The sequence below is a fragment of the Lineus longissimus genome, chromosome 12, assembly GCF_910592395.1.
Source record: "Lineus longissimus chromosome 12, tnLinLong1.2, whole genome shotgun sequence".
In the NCBI taxonomy this organism is placed as follows: Eukaryota; Metazoa; Nemertea; class Pilidiophora; order Heteronemertea; family Lineidae; genus Lineus; species Lineus longissimus.
The window spans coordinates 9,273,546-9,283,717 of record NC_088319.1 but is presented as its reverse complement, the minus strand read 5'-3'; the positions used below and the strand labels follow the sequence as shown (position 1 = coordinate 9,283,717).

The 10,172-nt window shown below is 43.9% G+C and overlaps 2 protein-coding genes across 2 annotated transcripts; one reads left to right on the top strand and one right to left on the bottom strand.

The window, feature by feature from the left end:
• The first annotated feature begins 951 nt into the window (after positions 1-951).
• LOC135496528 (P2X purinoceptor 7-like) lies at positions 952-2,430 on the top strand. The gene is made up of 3 exons (XM_064785889.1): positions 952-1,166; positions 1,815-2,036; positions 2,262-2,430. Exons 1-3 carry the CDS (start codon positions 952-954, stop codon positions 2,428-2,430), a joined length of 606 nt encoding a protein of 201 aa, XP_064641959.1.
• Positions 1,595-4,780, bottom strand: LOC135497330 (uncharacterized). Its single transcript, XM_064787137.1, has 6 exons — positions 4,595-4,780; positions 4,104-4,283; positions 3,627-3,843; positions 3,305-3,461; positions 2,780-2,928; positions 1,595-2,681 (listed from the first exon to the last, which is right to left on the bottom strand). Exons 1-6 carry the CDS (start codon positions 4,655-4,657, stop codon positions 2,491-2,493), a joined length of 957 nt encoding a protein of 318 aa, XP_064643207.1. The 5' UTR covers positions 4,658-4,780; the 3' UTR covers positions 1,595-2,490.
• Between the last annotated feature and the right edge of the window lie 5,392 nt (positions 4,781-10,172).

Sequence of the window (10,172 nt, the reverse complement as noted above, 5' to 3'; positions counted from 1 at the left end):
TAAACATTGGATTATTACTGCTACGGAATGAACTTTTTGTGTGTTGTGGAATTCATCATGTTCATGGAAAGAAACACTTTTGCTGACGGTGTGCCTCTTTTTGATGCCTCCTCTTGATGTGATCTACCATAGAGTATTTGGTGAGTAGTGCTTTTTGCTCAGCTTTGTTTGCAGGGATAAAGTGTGTGTTCAACTTGAACAGTGTCGGGCCCTTAGTAAGTGGGGTTTTTTTAGATCTTTCTTTGCTCATGGGTTGTTTTCGCATCTCAAAATCGTCGCTGAAGTGAGAAATTTCAATAAATTTGTGAGACAGAAAAGCACACACTACACCATAGCATTATGCTTTTGAAGGTGCCATTTTGTAGCTACTTATGTGTTCTTTACATCCTGAAAACCTGAAGCAAAAATCTTTAAAAATAAGGAAGTTCTGATGATTTTAGTAATCGACCCAAATCGACTCAAATCGGTCTAATTTGGCCATTGTTTTTAAGGGAAAACGAGTTGGACCAAAATCCGAGTTATGCGGATGGTATCTTGGTCATAATTTCCTTAATATTGGGACTAGAGAGCTAATTTTAGTGTCATTTTGTTGGGTTTTCTACCCTCTTTCCATAAATACTAAAAAAAGCAATATTGCTGGAGTTTCATTTTTTCACTGTCATACCTAGTGTATACAATATTAAAGGTCAAATGCTGAGCTATTTAACCTGTATTTGTGGTGAATTTTCATAATATGCTATCTTAAAAAACATAATAAACCGGAAGGAATTCAAAAAATAGTGATTTTTTTGTGAAATAAGTGCTATTTGTTCAGTCCTCTGCGAGCTCGTTTTTGAAGGCGCTTTTGAAAAGACCGCCAGATGTGTAGTTACGCTATTCGCCGCTAGGTTCACATTGGTGACGTCACTAGTGCTGTCAAATCCACGATCATTGACCACTGCGCAAGTAAAAATGGCGGCTGCAAGCATGGCGAGCGAAGATTGTGCGGGAGATTTGTTTGATGACGATTTGGTTGTTGATGAAGGCAATGGTGTGATTCAACCCTACATGTACGAGCCAGTAGTGGAGAGTGCGAGAGACAATTCAGATTCTTGTTCTGAATCGGGCGAAGGTGATGATGGGGAGATGGAGGATGAGCGACTTGATCGCATAGGAAATATCAATTGGTGAGTTCCAAGTGCAGTGGCAGTGCACTGTGTATGCCATGTGTATAGGCGCGGCATCAGCTGGACATTATAGGGGGCCTATGCTGATATGAGCCATGTCATCATGTGCATGTATTCATGTACATCTCTACATAGGGCTCCATCGTTCACGGATCGAGTGTTGTCAGTAAACAATTGGCGTTTTTCACCTCGAATATGTCGAAACCACAACGTATCTTGAGTTGAGTGAGTTCATTCCACATGGTTATTTTATAGTAAGTAGGATCTCGGATCGGAATACTAAGCCTCAGGGTTTGGTAGTAGGCCTACTCGAATGGAGTGAACTCTAGGCCTAATAATTTGGATTATTACTGAACTGAGACTCTTCCATTGCGGAGCATTACCACACCAAATAGTGAAATACTACACCCGCGCAAAGACAACAGTTTATTCTCACCGTAACAACTTAAGGCGAAAGCCTTCGACAATACTACATTAATTGATTGATTGAAACAATGCTAAATCTTACTAAGCTGAGCTCCAGGGGCCTGCCTCTCACTCAAATTTGGCCTACCCTTGGCCTAGGCCCTGATTCATTGATGGCAATGGCTATCGAAATATCATCACTGCTGTATAACAATAACATTTATATTATACTTGTATTTGTAGGTGTCATTGTGGTGTCTGCACTCCACAAGAGAAGGGGAGGGAATCCTTGTGCTGCTCAGACTATTCACCAGTCCAGACCAAGAAGGATGAGCTGAAAGTAGAGTGCATCACGCAACACCCAGGTTTTTCCAGCACCTGTCTTGATAGATGGGTGCTGGAAATGTCGATGTATCACTACATCGAAGAGCAGGGACAAATAGGCGATGACCAGCCCATTCACAAGTAAGTAATGATGACCACCTCCATCGCTGTATAATTGAAGACAAGAAAAGGCAATATCAATTCAGAAATGAGATTTTTTTCTCCCTTTGAAGACTAGAAATATAGAAAATAGATATAATAAAATGTATCTACATGTATTTAGTAATAATATTACAAGTTTTCAATAAATTTTTAAAAAACTGTCAATTAAATGTACAAACATTGTTTTCTTCCCAACAATTTCAGGTTATATCGATACGTGGCCTATAGGAACCTTGTCCGTTGGGTTTGGAAGAGGTTGGGGAGAAGGAACTGTTTGCCGCTCCCTGTTTGTGCTCGGGACAAGATACGTGCTGCTTGGCCTGCTCCGGACAATGACGGGTACACAGGATTCAAGTATCCTACGTTCAATTGATTTGGTGTGACCGTTCAATTGATCTGTGATAGTTAACTCTGATGGTGCTATGAATGAACTCTACAGTTTGATAAACCTCGTTTTTGTTTCATCTACAACTTTCATCTTGTCCTGCTTGTCGTACTTTGAGCACACTGGACCTGGAATAGGATGAGTCACTTGGTACTTGTCCTTTGCATCTCTTGCCAATTTGTAAGATGGCAGGTCATCTCTCCGCTTCAGCAGGTCCTCCAGAATTAGCTGTACATAGTCTGAAAACATAAAGGGAAGTATTAATACAAGTAATCTTGTTTCTTCTTGTTTCTTGCAGTGCTAGCACTAAAGTAACGATGCTGGCCGTTATACCTACCATATGTTGATTCAATTTTGACCTCTTTTGCTACTGCAGCTCCTCCTCTCCCCTTGGGGTATGAAATCGACCACTGCGGCTGTTCATCTTGTCCCATACGCTGTTTCCGATTTGAATTTTCATTAAAGTGGAGTGTGGCGAGCAGTAACCTGTAAAGAGAATTTGTAATACCGTACTGGCATGACTGGTCAATGCTTTCAATCAATGTTTTACTCGCCTCACGCCTTATAGTCCAAGTAGAGTGCAAGAACAAAGTTCAGTTGCATCACGAATAAGGAAAAGTGGGCTTTGATAGCACTCACTCAAAGCATTGCATGAAATTTTTTTCGTGATTTAGTAATGACCCCTGAGAATACATTGTAGTCTATCATACCTAAGTAAAGTTTTATTAGTGTTAACACTAATAACAGGTCCCAGAAACTGCCATACCGGTACTTTTATGACTATCATTCTATTCATTCACTCTAATACAATTCAATTGTTTTAAAGAATCAATTTCTCAAGAAAGCTACAACAAACACTTACACATTTTCATCATCAAGGAGCGAGTCATCAAATTCTTGACAATAATCATCTTCACATGGCTCCCAGTCTTCATCGTCACTGTCATCAGTCTTCATCGTTTCCTGACTTGGAAAGTGCACCTCTTCATCCTCCATGTCTTCATCACTTGGTTTCAAGCCTGAAAATATTGGGGTGGTCAAAGACATTGTCTGGCACCAAACTGTGACTTATCTGTCGTATTGCCAGGCACAAACCAAAATTGTGTTAGATAGTAAAACCCAAACTGTCTGATACCTTGTCGGGTTGCTACTAGTATCAACATAATTTTCAGGTTTAGGGTTACCTCGGAAAACTGGCACATCAATGTCAAACAGATCTGTCTGAATGGCAATTTCTCGGACTTCTGGTTCTGCCTGACAGCCAATATCCCCGGTGCAGGAGGTTGTCTGTGAACCTTTGTTCCGAGACCCAGTGACAATATTGACCTGGACAGCCTTGGCAAACCGCATGGAGACTGAGGAGCCAACTTGTGTCCCAATGGCAAAGGTTTCAGGGTGTTCCTGCAAAGATAAGAAATAGAATTGAGGCTATTGTTCCGGGGATGTTGTTTACATTAACTTTCACTACATTATTAATGCAGCTAATTTTTATTACAAGATTGTGGGATTAATCCATCCTCTGATTTATTAGTCTACACTGTTCGGGACATTTATCTATGTAAATATGATCACCCAATATAACCAGTTTTTGTAGAGCCACACCCTGAAGTCAGTTAATAGTAAGCTTATAACACATGGGGCTGGGTTATGATTGAACATACTTGTGGCAAAACCTCCAAATCGTCTAAACTCTGTGGCAGTACTGCATCCTCTATCAGGTGATTGCCAACCTCCTCAAATCGGCCTTCATCAGCCATCAAAAAACCATCATCCTGCTCAGCTGCCTCCTCCGCCTCCTCTCCATACAACACGTTGTATCCCGCTACCGCCTCTGCTACAGCCTACGAAATGAGAAACAAATATTTTAAATAGAAGGCCTATCATAATTGACTAATAGGAGTAGGACTTTTGTATTTGACTTGCTCCTACAGCTGAAGGTAGCCTAGTAGGTGCAGTCGTGCAGTATCAATTATGAAAATTATCAAGTTGTAGTCTTAAAAGGTCCTCAGGTCCCAGCAACACCACATCCTACACTTCACCATGCCTACCCCATGGTCATGCACTCGAGATGGAGGTATTCCTAGCCTAGGCCTATGGCCATGGGGTATAATTTCATACCTACTATACTGATTTCATAATAAATAATAATCACCTGCTGATGTGCCCTCTTCTGCACAGCTGACCGCGGCGCACTGGTCGTAGGCATACCATCCATGGCATCGCCTTCACCATGACTGAAGAGTGTAGGGAAGGCACCTGGCTTCAACAGGCGTTTTTTAGGGTCAAATCCTATCGCACGGCATATGGCTGGGTCCAGCAGGTAATCTCCGGCAACGAAGTGCTTCTAACATACTCTCGCACCGAGAGACGGGACCCAAGAAGACGGACGATGCATGCGTCTTACCCATACTTTTCGGGCCTTCTTGTCGCGAGGAAAATTGTAATAACCGACCCCATCTACTTTCAACACCTTCGTTGAATCACTGCTGCAGTTTGGTGCGACGCAGTAAACCATTTTTGCTTTAGAACATGTAAAATAATTGGTTTTACATGGTAGGAACGGCGTGAACGCAACCAGAAAGTAGAATCAGCTGTCAGATGAATGAAAACAAAACTGGTCTCCTGTCTTGCGCAGGCATCTACAGCATGGCGTTTGTGTATGCAGGCAGTGGGATCAGTCTAACAATGACAGCACTAGTGACGTCACTCCTCATTTGGAATTCCCCAAAACCGCGAGAGTTTCCGAACGAAATACGAACTTTGCCGAAGCAAATTCACGCTGAGACAGGGCGGTTTATTTGAATTTCTTTATTCCATGCGATATTTATGCAAATAAATTTACTACATTTGACATCTAAAGGTAACAAAAGGTTATCCTGATGTACTTTGATTAAGATTAGGCCTAACTTTGGCATTTAACCTAAAGGCAACTAAGACAAGTTTGAAAGAATGAATTTCATTCCTTCTTTCCTTTAGAAAGGGGGATGTGGAGTATTACATTTGTACCATCAGAGTGTTACATCTGAGACATGTTGTGATATGCGTCACGTGAGGACGCTGGCGAGTTAGCCAAGATGGCCGTTCCGACACAATAAAGTTTACAGTAAGAATATCCATCGTTACCTTCACTATACCACTATTACAACATGGTGGCAGCGGTAAAGTTATCAATAACGAATTGTAGAACACAATAATCAAGCCTCATACGAAGTTATTAGCACAGAACTACTGGTATAAGTCATCGGAAAGGCACGCACGGCCGCACGTCATAACGCCAATATACTGCACACTGTGCATCAACACTGCACAGTGAAGGCTTATCGTAATCACCAGAACATTGAAACGTAAAACTTTGTCTTTGAAAACATGCCCGGTAAAATTCCACAAATGGACTGGTCCAAACCGGACCAGTCAGAATCATTTAAGTTGTTGGAATATGGAAATATGGAAATATTCTGTGAAGATGAAGGAATAACGGACAAGCCAAAGACAGCGCTGAAGATTTTGCGGGGCATAGGTGACGAAGGCTTACGACGCCTAAATGCTAGTGGGTTGTCTGATCCAGATAAGAAAGATCCAGATAAACTCTGGGCGCTTTTTCAAGATCAACTACGCATAGCTGTCAACCCACGAGTAAAAAGGCTGCAATTACGCAACTACCTGCAGAAGAAAGATGAAACTCTTGATGACTTTGTTAATAGAACACGAACCTTAGCTAATGAATGTGGTTTTGAGACCAAAGGTAAATTAGAGGAGAGGGTAATTGAGCTAATCACTGCAAGCACCCCAATCCTTGATTATCAGAACTTTCTTTTGAGTAAACCTATCAGTGGTATCACCTTAGCTGCTGCTGTTGCTGAAGGCCGCAAACACGAGGCCATAGTTGCTGGCCACAAGAGCATCCATAACGTCAGCACTCACGCAAGAATCTGGCGCAGCTGCAAGGATGGATGTTGATGCTGTCAAGTCGAGGCCAAGTCGCCAGCCATGCGGCAACTGCCTGCTTCATCACAAACCACGCCAGTGCCCTGCCTATAATGATGAATGTAAGGCCTGTGAGACTCTTGGCCACTGGGAAAAATGTTGCAGAAAATCGAAAAATGGACGGAAGCCCTATCGAAATGCTGAGCGACGTGGTAGACGTGGTAGTTGTACTGGTAGTAGAGGTAACAGGAGGCCTGTTCAGGAAATTGGCTACACAGATGAACGAGATTCCGACCAGAGTGACCCAGAAACACTTGGTCTACAGCAGTTCAGCTCCATCAAAATATCAAGTGCGTGTTTAGATGCACTTCGTACTGGGGTCAAGCCTGAAACAGAAGCCTACGTCAACTTGGATGTGAGGATCCCAGACATAAAAGGAACGCATCTTTTGGAGCTGAAGATAGATACTGGCGCATCAGGAAACACCCTGCCTGTCCGCACATACAAACAAATGTATGGGAAAACAGCTACCAAGCAGAGACTGAAACCACTTGTCAACACTGTACTCACAGCCTACAATGGTCAGCGTATACCCTGCTGGGGGACAATAATCATAAAATGCAGGTACAAGGACCAGCCATTTCAGGATGTTACCTTCTATGTGTGAAGTTCCAGGGCCAGCTGTCCTAGGCCTGCCGTCATGCCGCTCTATGAAGCTTGTTACGATCCACTGTGATGCACAGAATATTTCAACCCCAGAGACCAAACAGGCTAAACCCATAAAGTCCGTTGCGGATTTGATGAGGGCATACCCAAACCAGTTTGATACCATTGGTAATCTCGGGAAACCAGCCAAGCTACACCTGAAAGAAGATGCTGTGCCATTCCAAGACCCCCCCCCCCCCCCCACGAAAGTATGCCATCCACATGAAGCCAAGACTCAAAACCGAGCTGGATCGCATAGAAAAGATGGGTGTAATCAGGAAAGTAACAGAGCACACAGATTGGTGTTCCAGCCTAGCATTTGCAGAAAAATCAGATGGCTCACTTAGAATTTGCCTTGATCCCCAAAAGCTCAACAAAGCTCTCAAGAGATGCCCGCACAAGATAACCACCATTGAAGAAATCAACCCTGCACTAGCCAGATGTACCGTATTCAGCAAACTTGATGCAAAAGCAGGATACTGGGCCATACCCCTGGAAGAAGAAAGCCAGCTTCTCACCACCTTCAGGACTCCATTCGGATGGTATTGCTGAACCCGTCTACCGTTTGGCTTGGCAGTGAGCCAAGATATCTTCCAGAGTAGGATGGACGATGTTTTAGAAGGCCTGACATGCACCGTAGGGATAGCAGACGACGTAATCGTAGGAGGTGAAGGTGATGCGCACCATGATAGCAACCTGGTAGCCCTGATGGAAAAGTCTGGACCAGCTGGTGTCGTCTTTGACAGTACAAAGTGTCTCATTCGAAAGCCGTCACTACCATTCGTTGGTAATTTGTACAGTAGTAGAGGCGTGCAACCTGATCCCGGGAAGGTGAAAGATATCGCTGATATGCCCGTACCTCAGGACAAGGACGATCTCCATCGATTCCTGGGTATGATGACATACCTGAGTCCGCACATACCAAACTACAGTGCCGAGGCATGTATTCTCCGTGGCCTACTGAAGAAAGACATTCCGTTTGAGTGGTCTGAAGACCATCAGAAACAGTGTGAGCACCTTAAAACCCTCATCTCTAGTGACTCCACCCTGGCTTACTATGACCCGAAGCAGCCAGTGACCCTCGAGGTTGATGCATCCCAGAAAGGACTCGGTGCAGCTCTACTCCAGCATGGTCGGCCTGTTGCTTTTGCATCCAAAGCCCTATCAGACACTCAGTCAAGATACTCGAACATAGAGCGTGAAGCACTTGGTCTCGTCCATGGCATTGAGCGGTTTCACACATACCTTTACGGCCGATTTTGTACCGCTATCACGGACCACAAGCCCCTTGTGATGCTAAAAGAGAAGCCTCTCTACCGACTACCAGGCCGCCTAGATCGAATGTTCCAGAAAATTGGAGGATACAACTTTGAACTAGTTTATCGCCCCGGCTCCGAGATGATTCTCTCTGATTTGCTAAGTCGCCTGCCCAACCCGTCAAATAATACTGAAGTAAAACTAGCTACCAGAGTCCATTCTGTCGCAGCTGATGTAGTGCCAGAAACTTACCAGGATCAGGAGATAGAGGGTGACACGATCAACCAAGACCTTGTCCACTGTGGAATCTACAAACCACAGCAACTCCGTGACCTCACAAGCAGCGATCCAGTCCTGCAGCAATTAAGCGAGTACATCTGGAGAGGCTGGCCAGCAGAACAGCATGATCTTCCAGCGCCATTAAGACAGTTCTGGTCATACAGAGATGAGTTAGCTATTGAGGATGGTATACTGTTCAAGGGAAAGCAAGTCGTTATTCCAGAGACACTTCGAAAAAACATCCTCGAACAGCTCCACGATACTCACCAGGGCATTGAGAAAACAAGAAGGCTGGCGAGGGAATTGGTATACTGGCCCAACATTAACAAAGATGTGGAAGATCTTGTCTCGAAATGCAGTACTTGCCAGGAGTACCGACCTCAAGACAAGAAGGAGCCCCTTATCCCGCATGAGATTGCCAAAGGACCATGGATGAAATTGGCCTCAGATCTATTTGAGGTTAACGGTCGTATGTATCTTGTCTTAGCGGACTACTTCACCAAGTACCCGATTGTTGCAGAGATGCCGCCACCCGTTACTTGCAAGAAAGGGGTTACCATCGGCCGGTAATTCCACCCCCCAGTGACCCGGTGGCATTTCAGACTGATGCCAGCCAGGGAAATGATACTACGTGTCCGGGACCACCAAGCATGCCGAACGAAGAACTCCGCAATGCGAGCCCAGGAAAGGTCCCAGCTACTAGTAATCCGAAGCAGGTTGTCTCTACTCGTTCAGGTCGCGCAGTCGTAAAACCAATCAGGTACCGCGACGACTAGCAAATACGTTAGGAAGGTTAAGAACAATAATCATCAGTTTGCGCAAACCATAAACAATGTTCAGAGTAAGCGCACGCGACAATATTATTCGTTTGGACTAGAGTTGTAGATATGTTTTGTTGTTTTCAGTTTTGACAGTTCTTATATTCGGTGTTCTCTCCAAGGTGTCGCGCGCGCCATACTATTAGTTCTGCTGTCTTTACTGGTACTAGTAATTCGTAATCACACCCAGGATAGTAGTAACGAACTGACTCTGGTAGTTATTCGGACTTAAGGTTCTCAGATATCGTACCTTGCTAAGATGGACTTTTAGAAGTTGTCGTGTTCACTATGGACTGTTATGAGAAGGGGGATGTTGTGATATGCGTCACGTGAGGACGCTGGCGAGTTAGCCAAGATGGCCGTTCCGACACAATAAAGTTTACAGTAAGAATATCCATCGTTACCTTCACTATACCACGATTACAACAAGACATAGCAATACAGATCTATATGTTACATCGGATGCTGAATAAAGTAGTTGTATGCAGATATCACATCTTGTTGTCTCTGAGACTTTACAGGAGTGCACTTGCAGTTGGGGAGCTGAATGGACCATATGTATGTTTTAATTAGTTTTCTTAGGTCTCATTGGGAGTTTTTTTTTTTAATCATGCGTGCCCCCCCCCCCCCCTCAGTTGTTCCTAAAATCATTGATTTCTCGGTCCTCACAGTATGTCAGTGTTGATTCAGCAGTTGTTTTGGCAAAGACATGTTTTTTTTGAGTTTCTGAAACATAGAGCGCTACTC